The sequence below is a fragment of the Rhinopithecus bieti genome, unplaced genomic scaffold (genome assembly GCF_001698545.2).
Source record: "Rhinopithecus bieti isolate Rb0 unplaced genomic scaffold, ASM169854v2 scaffold_79104, whole genome shotgun sequence".
In the NCBI taxonomy this organism is placed as follows: Eukaryota; Metazoa; Chordata; class Mammalia; order Primates; family Cercopithecidae; genus Rhinopithecus; species Rhinopithecus bieti.
Window position 1 is genome coordinate 211,995 of NW_016829090.1, and position 22,595 is coordinate 234,589.

At 40.6% G+C, this 22,595-nt stretch overlaps 1 protein-coding gene across 4 annotated transcripts; it reads left to right on the forward strand.

Moving 5' to 3' along the window:
- The first annotated feature begins 3,001 nt into the window (after positions 1-3,001).
- On the forward strand, positions 3,002-19,571 carry KBTBD2 (kelch repeat and BTB domain containing 2). 4 transcript variants are annotated; one of them, XR_001883919.1, is made up of 6 exons: positions 3,002-4,412; positions 9,255-9,420; positions 13,550-14,443; positions 17,577-17,743; positions 17,874-18,016; positions 19,530-19,571. XR_001883919.1 is itself a non-coding variant. In XM_017864655.1 (3 exons), the coding sequence occupies exons 1-3, from the start codon at positions 4,243-4,245 to the stop codon at positions 14,192-14,194; spliced, it is 981 nt and encodes a 326-aa protein (XP_017720144.1). In that variant the 5' UTR covers positions 3,002-4,242; the 3' UTR covers positions 14,195-16,255. The 4 variants fall into 4 exon arrangements, 1 of the variants encoding a protein (XP_017720144.1); XR_001883920.1 differs by having other exon boundaries at positions 17,577-17,686; XR_001883918.1 differs by lacking the exons at positions 17,874-18,016; positions 19,530-19,571 and having other exon boundaries at positions 17,577-17,864.
- The last annotated feature ends 3,024 nt before the right edge of the window (positions 19,572-22,595 follow it).

A 22,595-nucleotide genomic window follows, 5' to 3' on the forward strand; every position in this document is an offset into this window, starting at 1 on the left:
AAAAAAAAAAAAAAAAAAAAAAAAAGCCCTTGGTGTTTTGGAGCTTTCGTGTTTGGCTTCTCTCAATCTGAGTATGTAAAGTGTGATGATTGGCACTTAGTATTCAATAAACATTTGTGGAATTAAATTTAAGTAGCCATTCATTCAGCAAAGAAAATTAAGTCAGCAGTTTCCTTGATGTCTGAGAATTAATCTGGGGAAGCTAGCTTCCACAGGTAACAGGGTTTGTGACGTTTTGATGCTGATTTTAGATATAGAATGATACACAAAATGTAATTATTGAAAAGAGAAAATGTGAAATATGTCCCATCAGTTGGTAATATGGTACATGCTGAAATGCTTCAGAGGATTTAGGGTATTGGTTTCAAGGTTTGTTTTTAGGAGGGAAGGAGTCTTTTACAGAAAATGTTTGTGTTGTGGGCATTTGAAGATTGTTGGTTGATCATCCTAAACTTTGCACATTTTCACATTTTATTTTATTTTGTGAGACAGAGTCTTGCTATGTTGCCCAGGCTGGAATGCAGTGGTGTGATCTCAGCTCACTGCAACCTCCTCCTCCCGGGTTCAGGTGATTCTCAGCTTGAAGCAGCCTCAGCCTCCAGAGTAGCTAGTATTACGGGCATGTGCCACTGGCTAATTTTTGTATTTTTAGTAGAGACAGGATTTTGCTATGTTGGTCAGGCTGGTCTTGAACTCCAGACCTCAGGCCTCAAGTGATCTGCCTTCCTCGGCCTCCCAAAGTGCTGGGATTACAGGCGTGAGTCACAACACCTGGCCAAGCTTTCACATTTTTAGTTAATACCTTTTGAAGTCTATACTCCCAGAGTGGTGAGCTACTTAACTTTATTTATTATTTTTTGTTTTTGTTTTGTTTTGGAGACAGAGTCTCGCTCTGTCACTCAAGCTGGAGTGCAGTGTCGCGATCTCAGCTTACTGCAACCCCTGTCTGCCAGGTTCAAGTGATTCCCTGTCCTCAGCTTCCTGGGTAGCTGGAATTACAGCATGTGCCACCAGGTCCAGCTAATTTTTTTGTGTTTTTAGTAGAGATGGGGTTTCACCATGTTGACCAGGCTGTTCTCGAACTCCTAACGTCAAGTGATCCACCAACCTCAACCTCCCAAAGTGCTGGGATTCCAGGCATGAGCCACCACTCCAGGCCTTAAATTTATTTTTAATTACACTTGTTTATTTACTAAGTGTCATATCTGAATGACTTTCTTTTTCTGCCTATTTTAAGGTAACTTTTATGTAGACTACCTCTCCAGGAAGAAAACGTATCCTGGATTACAAAAGAAGAGTGGGAAATAGGGGAATCTAATAGGGCTGTGTTAATGAGTATAATGACTTTGTAATTTTTTAGAAGCAGACTTCATTTGTTTTAATACGGTTTCATGGATACGATAAATCAAATCTAGCAAAACCCAGTCATAAATGAGGCGTCCTCAGAATCACTGCAGAAAATCATATGGTTAATGAAATGACCAGAGTGAGCCTGTACAGGTAGCCTGCAAGAAATTCTGGGTTCTAGCGGCATGATTTAAATCTGTCTTGGCCCTGGCCACCAGTTGCTGTTAACCTTGTTTAAACATGGATGGGGACAATTTTGAGTCCAGCTACTGGGATTAGGACTTTTACTTTATTAATGCATATACTTTCGTAAAATATATTTCTAGAAGTAGGATTAATATATTAGATTGGTATTAAGCATTTCCAGTGTCAGATACTATATTTTCTATGATATTTGCAATTCTAAAATTCAAAAAGCTCTGAAAAATCACGTTGTTAAAAAATAACTTATGCTGAACTTCTAACTCATAACGTTCATCTTAATTGTAATAAAGTAATTTTTACTGACAAAAAAAAAATAACAAAAAAAAAACTTCGCTAGTAAAACCTGACCTGAAGTAACATGAGGCTATATATAGTCTTTATTTTTCACACCATTCATAGTTCCCTCAGCAAAGATAATGTGTTTGATTATCCATTGCTACCTGAGACTTCTTGAGAGGGTTTTATAGTATAGGGTACATGTGTCACAATACCTGTATAAAATCTGGAAAAGTCTAAATTCTGGAACGTGTCTTGTGTCAAGAGTTTTGAATAAGGGATTGTGGCTATGTATCAGCTTACTCCTCTGTGTAAGAACGCTTGTTTTTCCACACCCTCAACAACACTATGCCTTGCTGCATTATTAATGTGTGGAAATAGCCAGTGATTTTAAGTATTATTTGCCTTAGAGATTATAATAGTAGAACTCAGATTTATAGTGTAACATGCAGTTCTGGAAGAGCAAAGTTATTACCTTAAATGACCCAGAGTCTCACTCTGCCTTTGCACCTGTTTTAGTTACTTTCACAGTTAACTTGGTTGGAAACTTGACTGTATATCAAGTTAGCAGTTACTGTAATAGTATAGTTTGTCAGGAAGTATATGTGATATTCTCTTTGACATAATGGATGGTATTTTGTGAGGAAAAATATTAGTGATTCTAATGATGGAGTCGTTTCTCGTTATGGTAACCAAGGGTCATCTTAAGAGTTGGTGAAAAAAGAGGTGGTAGATTTTATAGTTAGCATATTAGTAGCATTCTATTTGGGATTTTCCTCTTTTCCTGATTTGTAATTCCTTTGCCATGTGTTGTGAATACTGAGTTCCAAATAAATTTTTATTCAGCTGGAATTTTTTTTTTTTTGATGAATGGTATGCAGTATGACTAAAGCCTAATTTGAAATACCATATTTATCATATCTAATTTCTTTCTTTCTTTCTTTTTTTTTTTTTGAGACGGAGTCTTGCTCTGTCACCCTGGTTGGAGTGCAGTGGTGCGATGTTGGCACACTGCAATCTCCACCTCCCGGGTTCAAGCAATTCCCTTGCCTCAACCTCCCGAGTAGCTGAGATTACAGGCATGCACTACCACAGCCAGCTAATTTTTGTATTTTTAATAGAGATGGGATTTCACCATGTTGGTCAGGATGGTCTCGAACTCCTGACCTTGTGATCCTCCTACCTCAGCCTACCAAAGTGCTGGGATTACAGGCGTGAGCCACCGTGCCCGGCCAGTCATATCTAGTTCCTTATGTGTACTTGGGTTTATGGGAGTTTTATAATACATTTAATATTTTCATAAGAATCATGAAAAACTGGGCCTTCTTTAAATATCTTAGCAACTTTTGTGCATTCTTCGAGATAAATCCCTTGAATATAGGATTTAGATTGGATTTGAATTAAACTTACATATTAATTTGGAGAACATTCATATTTGTGTAATATGGAGTTTTTTGGGTAGGAACATATATCCATTACATTTTATGTTTTTTTTAAGTAAAATTGTATGTTCTTATTCGTAAAGATTCCTAGGAAAGAACCACTCTTCAAAGAGACAGATTACATATACTTCTCTTACTGAATTGAATGGCAAATTTGAGATAAACAGTTTGAATCTATTTACCGTATAGTTCAAATTAAATATGAAGACTTTGTGAACATATTTAAAATATATTCGGAGAATGAGAAATGTCTATGTAAGAGAGCAGTTTTTTAAAAAAAATATTTTTTCTTACATATTATGATCATTTGTTGCTACCAAATAAGAGATCTGGCTTTGGTAATTTATCTATTTTGAAAGAGCTTTAAAAATGTGTACTTAGTCATGTATTTGTTATTTTCTGCGAAATATTTTGTATAGAAGGCAAAAGTTAACTTGAAATTACAACTGGTAATTTTCTTCTGCTTTTAATTTTAAATATAGACTAAGGATCTTCATTTTTGTCATGTTTCGCTTTTATGGTAATGTCTAAAGTTGAACTTCAAATAAACATGATTTCTATTTAAGGCTGCCATTTTAAACGTTATATTCTAAAACTGTACTGGCCTAGATACTACAACTTAACTTTTTTTCTTTTTAGTGACTCCACAGGATCCACTGAACATAGGATGTTGCCACAAAATCTACCTCGTGTATTTTTCTCTTTCACTCATGAGCTGCGCAATTGCAGATTTGAGCACAATGTCTGCAGACTGTTGAAAAACTCTGAAGAACCTAATTAATACAGGATGACCTAGGAGTGATTCTAAGTCTGTAACAAGATATTACTCATTAGTGAATGTGTCAGTCTTGGTACTGAATGCTGCAGATAACAGCAAGTGGTTTCTCCTTTATTTCTCAAGTATTCACTTGACCTTCCATCAGTAAGACAGACTTTTTAAATCTGTTTCTGGAGATATTAATGGAATACAGTCATGTCCACTCAAGACGAGAGGCAGATCAATACTGAATATGCTGTGTCCTTGTTGGAACAGTTGAAACTGTTTTATGAACAGCAGTTGTTTACTGACATAGTGTTAATTGTTGAGGGCACTGAATTCCCTTGTCATAAAATGGTTCTTGCAACATGTAGCTCTTATTTCAGGTAAGTACTTTTAATGTTTTAAATGGAAATTCTTTGAAATGTTATTTAATTTTTTAAGATGCCACATCTCAATTTTTGTTTTAAGTTTTGCTTAAGTTTTCTGTTCAGATGATGTAGTACTTGGCAAATCTCATTCTTTCATGTGTAAGGGACACATGAAGTTTTATAAAGGTTTGAATCCAAGAAATGTGTTGCAATTAACTAAGGTAAAATTTTAATGTTGGGAAGGCAGAAAAGTTTAGAATATTCTTTTCCATTAAAAGAGAAAGAAAATGGGATAATTTACACTTTGAGGTTTTAAAATGCTACCTTTAGAAAACAGTGATCCCTGTTTTAAACTGACAAGTTNGTTATTTAATTTTTTAAGATGCCACATCTCAATTTTTGTTTTTAAGTTTTGCTTAAGTTTTCTGTTCAGATGATGTAGTACTTGGCAAATCTCATTCTTTCATGTGTAAGGGACACATGAAGTTTTATAAAGGTTTGAATCCAAGAAATGTGTTGCAATTAACTAAGGTAAAATTTTAATGTTGGGAAGGCAGAAAAGTTTAGAATATTCTTTTTCCATTAAAAGAGAAAGAAAAATGGGATAATTTACACTTTGAGGTTTTAAAATGCTACCTTTAGAAAACAGTGATCCCTGTTTTTAAACTGACAAGTTATCATAGGCTCAAATAGGAATTTTTAGAGAGTAAAAATTGGTGCTTTTAGATATGTTAAGACTTTACGAAATGTATTTTTTCTCACTCTTTACTATTACCATTTGTCGTATTTCTTTATACTAACTAGACTCTTTGCCAGATTTAAATATTTAATAACTAGTAACATTGTTGGTATTCTCTGTGCCTCTGAATGTAGAAGTTAATTTAGTTACTCTTTGCTAATACAGATACGTAAAGCTTAACTTTACATTTTTATGATCTTCTGCATCTTTGTTGTACGTTTCCTGAGCAGAATAGAAGCCAAAGCATAGAAATTGCTTAATTTGTTCTTTGCTTTTAGGTAATTTTGACTTAATATTTGAAAGGGACAGAAAGAATAAAGGTGAATTAAATGTGGACCGGTATATTTCTTTTTTTTTTTTTGAGGCGGAGTCTTGCTCTGTTGCCCGGACTGGAGTGCAGTGGCCTGATCTCAGCTCACTGCAAGCTCCGCCTCCTGGGTTTACGCCATTCTCCTGCCTCAGCCTCCCTAGTAGCTGGGACTACAGGCGCCCGCCACCTTGCCCGGCTAGTTTTGTATTTTAGTAGAGACGGGGTTTCACCACGTTAGCCAGGATGGTCTCGATCTCCTGACCTCGTGATCCGCCCGTCTCGGCCTCCCCAAGTGCTGGGATTACAGGCTTGAGCCACCGCGCCCGGCCTGGACCGGTGTATTTCTACTACAAATATTAACAGCCATAAGCAGCAATCATTAGTGAGTTTGGTCCTGCTGTCCTTTTTTTTTTTGAGACGATCTTGCTCTGTCATCCAGCCTGGAGTGCAGTACAGTGGCGCGATCTCAGCTCACTGCAACCTCTGCCTTTTGGGTTCAAGTGATTCTCCTGCCTTAGCCTCCCGAGTAGCTGGGATTACAGGCGCGCACCAACACGCCCGACTAATTTTTGTAATTTTAGTAGTGATGGGGTTTCACCATGTTTGTCAGGCTGGTCTCAAAACTCCTGACCTCGTGATCTGCCCGCCTTGGCCTCCCAAAGTGCTGGGATTACAGGCGTGAGCCACTCCGCACTGCCTGTTCTACTGTTCTTTAATGGCAGCTGTAGACAGGACAGATTTCATTTGAACTTTCAGGGCTGACTTACTTTGTATGAAGATATAGAAACTTCACATTCCCTAACACATCCCATGATGATTTCAAAAGCTAAGGCTCAAATACCAGTTGTTGCCTTTGCTGTGCCTACAATTTTTTTTTTTTTTAAAAGACAGAGTCTGTCATCTAGGCTGGAGTGCAGTGGTGCTATCTTGACTCATTGCAACCTCTGCCTCCCAGGTTCAAGCAATTGTTGTGCCTCAGCCTCCCAAGTAGCTGGGATTACAGGCACACACCACCATGCTTAGCTAATTTTTTGGTGTGTTTTTAGTAGAGGCGGAGTTTCACTATGTTGGCCATGCTGGTCTCAAACTCCTGACCCCAAGTGATCCACCTGCCTCGGTCTCCCAAAGTGCTGGGATTACAGGCGTGAGCTACTGTACCCGGCCAAGTCTGGGAAATTTCTTAACCAACCAGTCGCCCACAGATACCAAGGGATAACTGTATATTATCCCTAAAACAAATCAGATATTTATTAAATAAATAAAATAGTTCAATATGTGTTTGGGGTTAAAGCCACCCATCATTAAAATCTTGTGCCTGGGACAGTTTCATATCCACAGGATATTTCCCAAGTGTTCTTCAACTAGATTCTGCTCCCAGAATTGTAGATTTCAAGATCTTTACATGTAATGCTCCTACACATCTTTAATGTTAGAGATTTTGCATTCTGAACTAAATACATTCTTCCTTTGTAGTTTGAGTTACCAGTTCTGTCTGTCCCACTAAGAATTAGTAGGTACCTCTGAATAATAGTTTTAATATTTTTTGGTAACATGTATAGTTCATTATAGACCCAAAATGAGAGAATTGCTTGAGAATTACTCAGCACTTCTGTTGTACTTCAGCCTGTCACAGTATTATGAAATTAAGTATTTGCTGTTTCTGGTTGGACGTGGTGGCTCACACCTGTAATCCCAGCACTTTGGGAGGCCGAGGTGGGTGGATCATGAGGTCAGGAGATTGAAACCATCCTGGCTAACACAGTGAAACCCTGTCTCTACTAAAAATACAAAAAATTAGCCAGGCGAGTGGCGGGCGCTTGTAATCCCAGCTACTTGGGATGCTGAGGTAGGAGAATCGCTTGAACCTGGGAGTTGGGTGTTGCAGTAAACCGAGATACCACCACTGCACTCCAGCCTGGGCGACAGGGTGAGACTCTGTCTTAAAAAAAGAAAAGGGAAAAGAAAATCACCAGGTCCTGTTGGCTCTTTATAGTGGGTTTTGTTTGTTTGTTTCTTTTTGAGACAGAGTTTCACGTTGGTCGCCCAGGCTGGAGTGCAGTGGGTTGATCTTGGCTCACTGCAGCCTCTGCCTCCCGGGTTCAAGTGATTCTCCTGCCTCAGCCTCCTGAGTAGCTGGGATTACAGGCACCCACAACCACACGCAGCTAATTTTTGTATTTTTTAGTGGAGACGGGGTTTCACCATGTTGGCCAGGCTGGTCTCAAACTCCTGGCCTCAGATGATCTGCCCACCTTGGCCTCCCAAAATGCTGGGATTACAAACGTGAGCCACGAAGCGCCCGGCTATAGTGGTTTTTGTATTCATTTCTGCTAGTGTAACTCAGTTTCTTACCTCTTAGGTATATTATTGTCATAGCCTCATTGCCAGTTTTCCTGTCTCGAGCCTTTAGCTCTGAATAGCCTGTCAGCTTAGAGTATTCATCCTACATTTATCACTTACATTTTGTCGTGCTAAATTCAAACTTGAAACCCTTTGGTTTTCCCCACTATCTACAAGGAAAAGCTCAGACTCTCTTGTCTCATTTAAAGGCCCTCTGTGATCTGACTGCCCTCCATCTTTCCAATTCATTTTCTGGTTTCCTGCATAAGCCCTTATGTTCAAGCTATGCCCCTTGAATAATCGCTTCTTATGTTCTACCCCATTTTATCCATTTTGAATGGCTTCTTCATCTCTGTCCTTGAGGGGCCAAGTTAGTGACTGTTGTGACACTCACTGTTGACAGCTACATGAAGAGGCTTTTCTCTCCTGTTTTCATCTCTTACCTATATATGGGCATTCTACTTTGTATTCTCCATCATGCCAGTTGCCTTTCCATCATGATTTCCTGTATATAATAGATTTTAGGAAAATGTCCTGCATATTTTAGATAATGGTTTGAGTAAATGAATTTTTAACAGCTTTATTGAGATGTAATTTGCATACCACAAAATCTACCCATTTTAAGTGTATAAATAAATGAATTTTAGTATATTTACAGAGTTATACAACCATTTCCACAATCTAAATTTAGAGCATTTTCATCACTTTGTGTCTATTTATAGTCACAAACCCCATTCTTACAGTTCTAAGGAACTAGTAATCTACCTTCTGTCTCTCTATATTTTCCTTTTTTGGACGTTTTATATAAATGGACTCATACACTGTATGGTTTTTCTATGTGGCTTCTTTCACTGAGCATAATGTTTTCAGGTTCATTTATGTTAAAGTATATATTAATACTTAGTTCCCTTTTATTGCTGAATATTATTTCATGGTATGAATATAAGGAGTAAATAGAATTTTGAGATTTTCACTCAAAATGGCATGATGGAATAGTCTGGTATATCTTTGGGACTGGATTTTATTCGTATCTGTCTCCCTAAAAATTTCATTGGCTAGGCACAGTGGCTCATGCCTGTAATCCGAGTACTTTGGGAGGCTGAGGTAGGAAGATTGCTTGAGCTCAGGAGTTGGAGACCAGTCTGGGCAACATAGGGAGGCGTCGTCTCTACTAAAAATAAAAAAAAAAATAGCTGGGAGTGGTAGTGCATGCCTGTAGTCCCAGCTACTTGGGAGACTGAGGAGAATCGCTTGAGCCCAGAAGGTCGAGGCTGCGGTGAGCCATGATCGCACCACTGCACTCCAGCCTGGGGGACAGAGCAAGACCCTGTCTCAAAAAAAAAGAAAAGTTTCACTTATAAGTAAATATCCTAAATGAACACCTCTTGTTGTCTAATTGTTCTTTTCAGCTCTACATTTGTTTTACACAAAACCCTTACAACTTTTGTTTTCTCCATCTCCCCTGTAGGGCCATGTTTATGAGTGGACTAAGTGAAAGCAAACAAACCCATGTACACCTGAGGAATGTGGATGCTGCCACCTTACAGATAATAATAACTTACGCATACACGGGTAACTTGGCAATGAATGACAGCACTGTAGAACAGCTTTATGAAACAGCTTGCTTCCTACAGGTAAGCATATAGATATTTTTTAGACGGAGTCTCTCTCTGTTGCCCAGGCTGGAGTGCAGTGGCGTGATCTCGGCTCACTGCAACCTCCACCTCCGAGGTTCAAGTGATTCTCCTGCCTCAGCCTCCTGAGTAGCTGGGATTACAGGCGCTAATTTTTGTATATTTAGTACGGGGTTTCACCATGTTGGTCGGGCTGGTCTTGAACTCCTGACCTGGTGATCCACCCACCACGGCCTTCCAAAGTGCTGGGATTACAGGTGTGAGCCACTGTACTCAGCCTACAGGTAAGCATTTTTTTCCTCAGTTACATACATGAGTTGTGGCTTATTGGTTTATTATGTGGTTTATTTTGTGAGGAAACATTGTTAAACCTTATTTATTTATGTTTTTGAGACAGGGTCTGGTTTGGTCACCCAGGTTGGAGTGCAGTGGCAGTCATGGTTCACTGAAGCCTTGAACTCATGGGCTCAGGTGATCCTCCTGCTTCAGCCTCCTGAGTAGCTGGGATGACTAAAGGTGCACACCACCATGCCCAGCTAGTATTTTTATTTACTTACTTGTTTATATATTTATTTGAGACGGAGTCTCACTCTGTCACCCAGGCTGGAGTCTAGTGGCGCGATCTCGGCTCAAATGCAAGCTCCGCTTCTGGGTTCATACCATTCTCCTGCCTCAGCCTCCCGAGTAGCTGGGAGTACAGGCACCCACCACCATGCCTGGGTAATTTTTTATTTATTTATTTTTAATTTTTTTAACTAATATTTTTAGTAGAGACGGAGTTTCACCGTGTTAGCCAGAATGGTCTCAATCTCCTGACCTCGTAATCCACCCGCCTTGGCCTCCCAAAGTGCTGGGATTACAGGCACGAGCCACTGCACCCGGCCAATATTTTTATTTTTTGTAGAGACAGGATCTCACTGTGTTGCCCAGGCTGGTCTCAAAATCCCAGGCTCAAGCAATCTTCCTGCATTGACCTCTCAAAGCCCTGGGATTACAGACCTGAACCACCATGCCTGGCCCAGTAATGTCTTTTATCTATATAACTTCTTTATTACATATTTTAGAAGGTAAAAGTTTTTTTTTTTTTTAATAAAATCTGTAAGGGAAAAACAATAGGATTTGATTACCCAGTAAACTAAGTAGTTTTGTGATGGGAATGTAAATCTGTTAATAAAAGAGATAGGTGAAAATTTTATACTGGTTTTGTGTGTTTTACTGCCTAACATACCTGAGAATTTTGATTTCATGTTAAAGTAATTTGTTTTTGATACGGAGTTTCACTCTTGTCCAGGCTGGAGTGCAATGGCACAATCTTTGGTTCACTACAACCTCTGTCTCCTGGATTCAAGTGATTCTCCTGCCTCAGCCTCCCAAGTAGCTGGGATTACACCATTCCCGGCTAATTTTTGTATTTTTAGTAGAGTCGGGGTTTCGCCATGTTGGCCAGGCTGGTCTGGAACTCCTGTCCTCAAATGATCCACCCGCCTTGGCCTCCCAAAGTGCTGGGATTACAGGCATGAGCCACCACCCCCAGCCAAATTAAAGTAATGTTTAACAGTGTTTATTAAATTTAAGTGTTTCGATTTTTTTTTTTTTTTTTGCTTAGAGCTTAGATGTACTAATTTTTTATATTACTTTTCACAGAAAACTTGGAAATTATGATAAATATTTATAATGGCTATGTGACCATATTGAGCAATTAAGGAGCAGTATTTAAACAAAACAAGTGATGGTTGATATATTTATGGATGACAAACTGTTTTACTCTTTATTTCCTCATCACGTTCCCTTTTTAAATTTTAAGAGGAATATAAGTTTTTTCTTCATTTCATCTCCTGTTTTGGAATACCATTGTATTTCACAAAGTTTCTTCAAAGGGAGAACCTTTAGACCAAAGGTTAAATTTGGAGAGCACTGTTCATGATATTTGTTAAGTACTTAATAAATATGCACTGAATGAATATGCATGACACTGGTTGAATGCCAACACCTGGGTGTAATTCTGGAAACCAGAACTCAGTTCACGCTTTATGTAGTTTCCTTCCTTTTTAGTCTTCCATAGGTTGATTAAAACCTTTATCCAAAATGGTTGGGACCAGAAATCCAGTTCAGCCAGTTTCAGATTTCAGATTTTTTCAGAGTTTTTCAGATTTTAGGATTATATTTACTAGTTCAGCATCCATAATCTAAAAATCTAGACTCTGAAATACTCCAGTGAGTATTTCCTTTGAGTGTCATGTCAGCACTCAGAGTATTTCAGATTTTGGAACATTTTGTATTTTGAATTTTTTAATTAGGGATACTCAACTTTTACTTCTTTTTTTTGTGTGTGACAGGGTCTTGCTTTGTTGTCCAGGCTGCAGCACAGTGGTGAGATCACAGCTCACTGCAGCCTCGATCTCCTGGGCTCAAGTTGTCCCCAGCCTCAGCCTCCTGAGTAGCTGGGTCTATAGACCTGCATCACTACACTTGGCTAATTATTTTATTTTTTTGTAGAGACAAAGTTGTCTTATGTTGCTCAGGCTAGTCTCAAACTCCTGAGCTCAGGCAGTTCTCTCACCTGGGCCTCCCAAAGTGCTAGGATTACAGATGTGAGTTACAACGTATGACCAACCTTTACTCCTTAATACACTAACCTTATTGTTAGTGTCCTACCTACTCTACCCACAACTCTGGTGAAATTGAGGCTGGGGTAGCTTGCTGTTGTGCTAGTAATTCCAAACTTGAAAGGGAGAAATGTTTAAGCACTGTCTTTATATAGCTTGCAAATTGTCATTACTTTTTATTTTTAGAGACATGTCTTGTTCTGTTGCCCAGGCTGGAGTGCAGTGGCATGGTCATAGCTCACTGCAATCTCGAATTGCTGGGCTCAATAAATCTTCCTTCCTATAATCCCAAAGTGCTGGGATCATAGGCATGCACCAGCACACCCAGCTGATTTTTTATTGGTCCTTCTTTTAAAAGCAGTCATTTCTCAGAATTCGTAAGGCATTAAGGAATTTTAAGAAAGTCTGATTCCAGCATACTTTGTTACTGTAAATATTGACACTGCTCCTTATAGTTTTTTTCTGCCATTTTAATGAAAACCGTATACTACATCTGCTTGCTCAAATGCAAAACAGGACTCTGCCTCTTAGACTATGTTTCCCTGGCAAGCCTGAGATGGGGCATTCTGTGACTACCAATGTGACTTTCACTATCAACCACATGAACTGATCATGTGTTTCAGTACCAGATGCTGTACTAATACTTTATATATATTCTCATCTGATCCTTGCAGTGCTCATTTGAGGTAGATAACCGTTATTTCCCCATTTTATATAAGAGAAAATTGAACTTTAGAGATTTGAAACTTCTTTCCTAATAAGTAGTTTAATTGGCCAATGTAAGTTTTAAATCCAGGCAGCCTTTTAAGTTTTAAATCCAAGCAACCTGACTTCTCAGTGTAAACAGTTTCTAGTTAATCACTGTGATGCTGCAGAAATATAGTAGGTAGCACATCTGATTCAACTGAGATCTACCTTCTTAAGAAAAAACAAATTTAGGAAGCTTACAGTGTCTTAAGATGGATCATTTAAATATAGGTAATTTATAACTGCACATAAGTCTATTTTGTGTTGCTTTGATAACTTACCTCTCTAGATAAGAATGGCAAATAACTACTCTTACTCATTGTGCATGATTTGCTGGTTTTATGTGACTGTCTCGTCCAAGTTGAGGAAAGAATCGAGTTACTCAACAACAATAATTTTCTGTATACTATGATTTGTTTACATTTTTTCGTATAGTTCTCTCAATTATATATGAAGTCTAGGAAAGTATGACTTATGTATGAATTTCCTTGCCTATTCTTTAAGGCTGTTTTGTTTTTTAAGAACCTATATATTGTTGTACTACTGGTTCCTAAATAGAACAGTTAAGTAGGCCACTGAGCAGGAAAAATTACTGCAAAATTATATAGTCTTCTGATTTTATTACTACCAGAAGACCTTATCTCTTAGCCCAGATGTGTGTATCTGAAAATAAAAATTACACTGTGGGCATCTGATTAATATACTTATGTCTTACATAAAAGTAAAATGTGTTTGTCCTGGCCCCATCATCCTGTTTTTTTTCCTTCTCATTCTAGGTAGAAGATGTGTTACAACGTTGTCGAGAATATTTAATTAAAAAAATAAATGCGGAAAATTGTGTACGATTGTTGAGTTTTGCTGATCTCTTCAGTTGTGAGGAATTAAAACAGAGTGCTAAAAGAATGGTGGAGCACAAGTTCACTGCTGTGTATCATCAGGACGCGTTCATGCAGCTGTCACATGACCTACTGATAGACATTCTCAGTAGTGACAATTTAAATGTAGAAAAGGAAGAAACCGTTCGAGAAGCTGCTATGCTGTGGCTAGAGTATAACACAGAATCACGATCCCAGTATTTGTCTTCTGTTCTTAGCCAAATCAGAATTGATGCACTTTCAGAAGTAACACAGAGAGCTTGGTTTCAAGGTCTGCCACCCAATGATAAGTCAGTGGTGGTTCAAGGTCTGTATAAGTCCATGCCCAAGTTTTTCAAACCAAGACTTGGGATGACTAAAGAGGAAATGATGATTTTCATTGAAGCATCTTCAGAAAATCCTTGTAGTCTTTACTCTTCTGTCTGTTACAGCCCCCAAGCAGAAAAAGTTTACAAGCTCTGTAGCCCGCCAGCTGATTTGCATAAAGTTGGGACTGTTGTAACACCTGATAATGATATCTACATAGCAGGGGTCAAGTTCCTCTGAAAACACAAAACAAATCACAGTAAAACAAGCAAACTTCAGACTGCCTTCAGAACTGTGAATTGCTTTTATTGGTTTGATGCACAGCAAAATACCTGGTTTCCAAAGACCCCAATGCTTTTTGTCCGCATAAAGCCGTCTTTGGTTTGCTGTGAAGGCTATATCTATGCAATTGGAGGAGATAGCGTAGGTGGAGAACTTAATCGGAGGACCGTAGAAAGATACGACACTGAGAAAGATGAGTGGACGATGGTAAGCCCTTTACCTTGTGCTTGGCAATGGAGTGCAGCAGTCGTGGTTCATGACTGCATTTATGTGATGACACTGAACCTCATGTACTGTTATTTTCCAAGGTCTGACTCATGGGTAGAAATGGCTATGAGACAGACTAGTAGGTCCTTTGCTTCAGCTGCAGCTTTTGGTGATAAAATTTTCTATATTGGAGGGTTGCATATTGCTACCAATTCCGGCATAAGACTCCCCTCTGGCACTGTAGATGGGTCTTCAGTAACTGTGGAAATTTATGACGTGAATAAAAATGAGTGGAAAATGGCAGCCAACATCCCTGCTAAGAGGTACTCTGACCCCTGTGTTAGAGCTGTTGTGATCTCAAATTCTCTATGTGTGTTTATGCGAGAAACCCACTTAAATGAGCGAGCTAAATACGTCACCTACCAATATGACCTGGAACTTGACCGGTGGTCTCTGCGGCAGCATATATCTGAACGTGTACTGTGGGACTTGGGGAGAGATTTTCGATGCACTGTGGGGAAACTCTATCCATCCTGCCTTGAAGAGTCTCCATGGAAACCACCAACTTACCTTTTTTCAACGGATGGGACAGAAGAGTTTGAACTGGATGGAGAAATGGTTGCACTACCACCTGTATAGTTGGGAAGTTCAGGGAGTGCACGCCTGAGTTATGTGCTTTGTCATTTTCTTTGCTAAACAGAAGAGGCTATGAAAGAACTAAATATGACTACATAAAAATCTATCTTTGATAAATTTTATTTTTATGCCCTACTTAATATTTGCATCAGTATAATATATATCAGTGAGTCTTACAGAAAGATATGCTTCCATAATATGAAATAGATTATTCAATAATTGAGAAACTTTATGTGTAATCATGAGAGTATAAGAATCTGGATTATCTAACATTGTTAGCCCTGTGTATGTACAGTTCAAAAAGTTCATTTATAAAAGTTTCCTGTTCCTAGTGTGGTATATCACAAATTGTGCTGAGGTTATTTTAGTATGTGTATTTCATTCCCGTGCTTCTGTTCTGAAGTCCTGGAATACAGTTTTCAGTGTAATTAATTCAGCTGCACTTAACACTAATGTCCATGTTGGTATAGAAACGTCTAAATCCTATACTCTAGTTGAGGAAGATCTTCCATAATTTTATGGTATTACACAGGGAAAGCTATGACTGCAGGATCAGTCTAACTATACTATTAGGTGCATGTATTCTCTTTTCACTAACTTATACTTGTCTATCTAGAATAAGGTCTTCCAGTCAGCTGGTCATTTACCAGGTGTGGACTTACGTTGCTGGGCTTGCAGTAAGAATTGCCAGCCCCTCATTGTGCGGGTCTGCGTGGAGCTTTAATCAGTAAAAGCCTCCACTTTCTGTATTATGTTAACATTGGCTCATGCATATAACTACCTGCTGCTGATGTAGTTCTCCATCTTCAAGATTTAGAGTGGGTTAACCAGGTCATTACATCTTAATTTAATAACAAGCATTACTGTAGAGTGATTGTGTATAGATCTGTTAGCTGTCAGGGTGTGTTTTTTTTAACCTGTTGTGTGCGTGTGAGGGTTAGGATTAGTAAGGTGAACTGTTCAGGAATTCTCTGCACTAGCTGTGCAGAAGAGCAGATAACTAGCGCTGCTCTGGCATTAATCCCAGGAACCACTAGCAGTAGTGGGGCGCCGCCAATCTAACATGAGCACAGGTGCTTCATGACAAACATTACTAGCATGTTCAACTGCATCATGTTCTGGCACTGTATTTTGAATGACATTAATTTATTAAATAAATTGTATATATTCAATATCTATATTTCTTTTGTTATGGGAATGGTCTGCTTTTTAAATTTTGATTTTACTAGGTCAGCTTACCTAGTTATAGGTGGTTTCTTCCAAATTTTGTTTGATAAAGATTGAGAGATATGCATAGGCTTTCCTTAGACTAGTGTCTTTCTACCCTGCTGGCATGTTAGAATCATCTGATTCTGATCATCATCTTTAGAAGCTTGAGATGATGCCTGAACCTCACCTCAAACAAAATGGTTTCTTCTTAGAGCACATAATTGATTGTGTTTATAGACTTGAACTATCTCTCCACTGCCTACTGAATGAAGTCTGGATTCCTTACCACATTTATGGCTCTCTCTAATTTGGCTTTAAAATATCTTTACAGCCCTATCTTGCATTGTTTTCCCATAAGCCTTATCTTCTGATTAGGCTTTTGCTATGCTTTTTTATGCTATTCATGCTACTCAGAATGGTTTCTTTATCCCAGCTTTACTTGCAGCTGTCTCAAGAGCTATTTAAGGCAGTTTTTAAAGAAGGTTTCCTAATAACCATGTCTTACCATGAAGTGAAAAGTATCCTTTCTCATGTTCTTAACTACCTTGTACCTAGATCTTATTAATTGTACTGATCATTCTATTGACTATTACTAGTTTTGGCCGTGTGTGGTGGGTTATGCCTGTAATCCCAGCACTTTGGGAGGCCCAAGCGGGAGGATCATTAGAGCCCAGGAGTTTGAGACCAGCCTGGGCAACATAGGGAGACCTTGTCTCTACCAAAAAAAAAAAAAAAAAATTGTCATGGTGGCGTGTAGTCCCAGCTGCTAGGGAGGCTGCGGTGGGAGAATCACTTAACCCTGGAAGGTCAAGGCTGGAGTGAGCCTTCATTGTGCCACTGCACTCCGGCCTGAGTGACAGACTGAGACTCCATCTCTAAAAGATAAAATAAATGAGTATTACTAGTCTTCATGCTTTTCTACAAAATGATCAGTGTTGATTTTCTTATTTACAGCTGCATCCCCCTGCAGTGTAGCGCAGCACACTGTATAGTTGGTGATAAAACTGTTGGATTAAAGCAGATAAATACAAAGTGCTTTGGAAAGTTTGAGAGTCAAACCCAATATGCCAGTTTTTAAATTCTCAGTAGTTCCATTAGTCACTTTTTCATTTACCTCTCCATCCAACTTAGATCTGTCATCTTCTGCCACTATCATGGCAATATCGTAAACTCCTTCGCCCTATTGTCTTTAAGTTATAACTGACAAAACCTGAGCCTTACATGAATTCAACTCTATCTTCCTTACCTCTTTTTTCTTTTTCTTTCTTCTTCTTTTTATTTTGAAAAGCTGCTGTGTGATGACAGAGGCAGAAAACAGTCATGTAAGCTGCACACCAGGGAACACGAAGCATTGCCTGCAACCACAGAAACTGGAGGATGAGCATGGCCATTGATATGGTTTGGCTCTGTGTCCCCACCCAAAATCATGTCAGATTGTAATTCCCAGTGTTGGAGGTAGGGCCTGGTGGGAGGTGATTGGATCATGGGGGCAGAGTTCTCATGAGTGGTTTAGCACCATCCCTCGTTAGTACTGGTTTTATAGTGGGAGAGTGCTCATGATCTGTTTTTTTTTTTTTTTTTTAAGTGTATGGCACCTCTCGACACTCTCTTGCTCCTGCTCTGGACATGTTTTAAGACATGCCTGCTTGCCTTCTGCCATGATTGTAAGTTTTCTGAGGCCTCACCAGAAGTAGAAGCCACCATGCTTCCCGTACAGCCTGCAAAACTGTGAGCCATTAAACCTCTTTTCTCTATAAATTACCCAGTCTTAGGTATTTCTTTATACCCATGCAAAAACAGACTAATACAGAAAATTGGTATTTGGAGTGGTGCGTTGCTATAAAGATACCTGAAAATGCGGAATCAACCTTGGAATCGGGTAATGAGCAGAGGTTAGAAGAATATGGAGGGCTCAAAAGAGGACAGAAAGATGAGGGAAAGTTTGAACTTCCTAGAGACTTATTGAATGGCTGTGACCAAAATACTCATAGTGATGTGGACAATGAGGCCCAGGTCTCAAGAGATGAGGAATATATTGGCAACTGGAGAAAATGTCACTTATATTGTTAGCAAAGAGCTAAGGATCTGTGGGACCTTGAACTTAAGAGTGATGATTTAGGGTATCTGGCAGAAAAAATTTCTAACCAAAAAAGTATTCAAGATGTGACCTAACTGCTTCAAACAGCCTATGTGTGCACATGCATGAGTAAAGAAATGACCTGAAACTGGAACTTATATTTAAAAGGGAAGCAGAGTGTAAAACTTTGGAAAGTTTTCAGCCTGGCCATGTGGTAGAAAAGAAGAACCTCTTTTTCTGGCAATGAATTTAAGCTGATTGCAGAAATTTGCATAAGGGGAGCCAAATGCTGATAGGACAATGGGGAGAAGGCTTTGAAGGCACTTCAGAGAACATTGTGGCAGCCCCTCCCATCACAGGCCCAGAGGCCTAGGAGGACTGAATGGTATTTTTAGTCCAGGACCAGGGCCCCACTGCCCAACCCAGCCTCCAGACACTACTGCCTGCATCCCAGCCAGTCCAGCTCCAGCTGTTGCTCAAAGGGACCCATTTACAGCTCAGGTGGCTGCTCCAGAGGGTGCAAGCCATAAGCCTTAGAAGCTTTCACATAATGTTAAGCCTGCAGGTGCACACAAAGTAAGAATTGAGGTGTGGGAACCTCTGCATGGATTTCAGAGGATGTATGTAAAAGCCTGGATGTCCAGGCAGAAGCCTGCTCCAGGGGCAGAGCCTCATGGAGAACCTCTACTAGGGCAGTGCAGACAGGAAATGTGGGGTTGGGTAGTGGGGCACTACCTAGTGGAGCTGTGAACAGAGGGCCACAATCCTCCAGACCCCAGAATGATAGATTCACCAGCAAGTTGCACCCTCTACCTGGAAAAGCTGCAGACACTTAACATCAGTTCTTGAGAGCAGCTGCAGAGGCTGAACCCTGCAACGCCACAGGGTTGAAGCTGCCCAAGGCCTTGGGAGCCCATTCCTTGCACCATTGTGGATGCAACGATGTGAGACATGCAGTCAAACGAGATTATTTTGGAGCTTTGAGGTTTAATGACTGCCCTGCTGGGTTTTGGACTTGCATGGGGCCTGTAGCCCTTTTGTTTTGACCACCTTCTCCCTTTTGGGAGTATTTACCCAATGCCTGTACCCCCATGGGAGTATTTACCCAATGCCTGTACCCGCATTGTACCTTGGGAGTAATTAATTTGTTTTTTTATTTTACAGGATCAAAAATGGAAAGGACTAGCCTTGTCTCAGATGACACTTTGGACTTTGGACTTTTGAGTTAATGTTGGAATAAGTTAAGACTTCAGGGGACTGTTGGGAAGGCATGATTGGATTTTGAAATTTGAGAAGGACATAAAATTTTGGGAGGGGGCAGGTGCGGAATCATATGATCTGGATATGTGACCCTGTCCAAATCTCAAGTCTAATTGTAATTCCCAGTGTTGGAGGTGGGGTCTGGTGGGAGGTGACTGGATCATGGAGGTGGAGTTCTCATTCATGATTTAGAGCTATCCCCTTTGTTATGGTATAGTGAGTGAGTTATCACGAGATGTCATTGTTTAAAAGTGTGTGGTACCTCCCACCTCTCTCTCTCAATCCTGCTTTGGCCATGTAAGATGTGCCTGCTTCCCCTTCACCTTCCTCCATGATTGTAAGTTTCCTGAGGCCTCCCCAAAAGCAGAAGCCACTGTGCTTCCTAAATAGCCAACAGAACCGTGAGCAATTAAACCTCTTCTTTATAAATTACCCAGTTTAAGGCATTTCATTATAGCAGTGCAAGAATGGACTCATACAACTCTGCTGACACCTTCATTTCAGAATCCTGCTCTCCAGAACTGTTTGGGAATACACATCTATTGTTTTAAGCCAGTCAGTTTGTGGTATTTTGTTAGAGCAGCATTAGCAAACTAATACATCAACATAAGGAACGCAATTAGCAGATGAATAAGCACAGAAACAAGATGTGTGGTGGGAATTACCAGCCTTAAAAGTGGGAACAGTAAAGACAACCCTCTTAAAGCCACAGAAGGCAAGATCTGCTTTATAGACTTGGAGTCTGGAGAAGCCTGTAGGAGCCAGCCTCACAGGACCTTAAGTGAGAGGCCATGGATCCTGAGCCTAACTAGGACCACAGAAATAGGGTGCGAGAGGTGACAGCTGCCAGAAATGTACAAGAGACAAAAGTGGCAAGATCTGTTGATTGGTTGAATGTTGGGGGGACAACGCAGTGGGAGAAACTTAGGTGGATGGTGATTTTGCAGTAAAAATGAGGAATAAAAGCCAGTTCGGGGAATAAAGGGAGTTTGTGAATTCAGTTTTTGACATGCTGATTTGGGGAACCTTATGGAATATATAAATATGTTCAGCAGACAGTTGAATGTATAAATCTAAAGCTCAGGGAGATGTAATACACAAAGAAATGTTTGGGAGTCAACAGCATGGAGGCCATTAAGATCAGAGAGTAGGCAAAGACTGGAAAAAGCAAGTGTCAAGGGGCGAACCCTGAGCAACATCATGAATGTGGTGGGCAGAGGAGCCCAGGTGAGAGACGGGAAAGTGACAGGCAAAGCTGAAAGGGCAGCACCGGGAGTGTAGGGTGTCTTGGAAGCTGTAACATGGCGTCAAGAAGAGTGTGGTCAGTGTTGTGAAAAGGGCAGAAACCTGGGAAGATACAGCATGAAAAGTCCATCATTTAAAAATGGTAGATGTGATGGGTGGTGGTGTTACCAGTTGAGTAAGCAGAGGGCAAGTGGCCCTGGTTCGGGTTGAGTGGTAGATGAGAAAGTAAACATCTAAAAGATGCATGGCAGAGAATGAAGGAGAAAGGGGATGTCACCAGAGAGAGATGGACCACAGTCAAGGGCAGAGGAGACTTCAACAGTCTACAACTTAAAGAGAGACTCCTGGGAGACTGATGACATAGAAGTGTCAGGATAAAAGTGTTGGGGCAAGGGAAGAAGAAGAGGGGATCAAGTCTCCTGGGGAGCACAGATCTTGAACTGGGATGTATTTTAGTTTCTTCACTAAGAGGAAGGGTTAGGGTGATTTTGAGGCAGATTAATTAGTAAAGAAAGCTGAGGGAGATCATTTTTCAAGGGATTTTTCTGTATTGGGATTTTATTTTTTGAGACAGGGTCTCTATTGCCTGGGCTGGAGTGCAGTGGTGCAATCACAGCTCACCGAAGCTTCAACCTCCCAGGCTCAGGTGATCTTCCCACCTCCCAAGTAGCTGGGACTCCAGGTGTGAACCACCACGCCCAGCTCGTTTTTTCTATGGTTTGTAGAGATCCGAGTTTCATCCTATTAACCCAGGCTGGTCTCAAACTCCTAGGCTCAAAGCTAGCTTTCCAAGGTGCTGGGATTACAGGCGTCAGCCACCACGCCCAGACAGGATTTTTTTTTTTTTTTAAGTACAGTCTGGATTGAGAAAGGGACAGAGTGGGTGGGGTGGGGAGGGGATAAAAATTTGGAACTGATCCACAGGAGGGCAAGAAAGCAAATGGAATAATTTGCCCGGGGGACCTTGTGGAGGCTGCAGCCAATGCACCTCTAGGGGTGCTGTCTGAAGGGTTGAGTGATTTAGGGTCTCGGGCTCACCATACAGCACCATACAAGAGGAATTCGGAGAGGTTTGGGGCCGTAGCCCACTCCTGGGCTTCACTCAGTGCTTCACTGTCAGGTTGTGACCTCCCTGTTCCTCATGCTTATTCATAGCTTCTGTCCCCTGTACCCCCTGCCAGCTTGACCCATAACCCATACTCCCTGAGCCCCCATTACCACTTCCTCCCCACCCATTTTTTTATTGTGTATTGTTTCGTCTCCCATCCCTGACTCAACCCTGCCCTCATGCTTCCCTTCCCTGATGCTTCTCTCCCCTCGGCCCCCTGCCCAGGTGTCTGTCCCTTCCCTGACGCTTCTCTCCCCTCCTCGGCCCCCCACCCCGGCGTCTGTGCCTACTGGCGGGTCAGACCCTCTGGTATGAGAGTGTTTAGAACAGAAATAGGGGAGCAGAAAATGAGCAAAAGAAGGGAGATGGTGATTGGAATCGAGCGAATCCTTGAATGGTGGGAGTTGGGAATCTCTGGCTTCTGCTAAAGGAAACAGCTGGTGCTAGAGCAAAGGCTAGGTCCAGGCCATCTCCTCTCCCTGGTATTGTCATCACCTGCCTGTGCTGGATCATTTCCAACAGCACTCAAGCAGCCTCCAAACAAAACAGACACCATTTTTGCCCCATGTGCTCCTCCGGCCATAGCCCTATTGCTCCCTTTTCCAGAAGACCCCTGG

Excerpts from the sequence above, each read along its gene's own strand:
- KBTBD2 (XM_017864655.1), top strand. The coding sequence starts at position 4,243 with ATGTCCACTCAAGACGAGAGGCAGATCAATACTGAATATGCTGTGTCC. Across the intron at positions 4,413-9,254 it reads ACATGTAGCTCTTATTTCAG|GGCCATGTTTATGAGTGGAC; the intron begins GTAAGTACTTTT and ends TCTCCCCTGTAG. Across the intron at positions 9,421-13,549 it reads AAACAGCTTGCTTCCTACAG|GTAGAAGATGTGTTACAACG; the intron begins GTAAGCATATAG and ends TTCTCATTCTAG.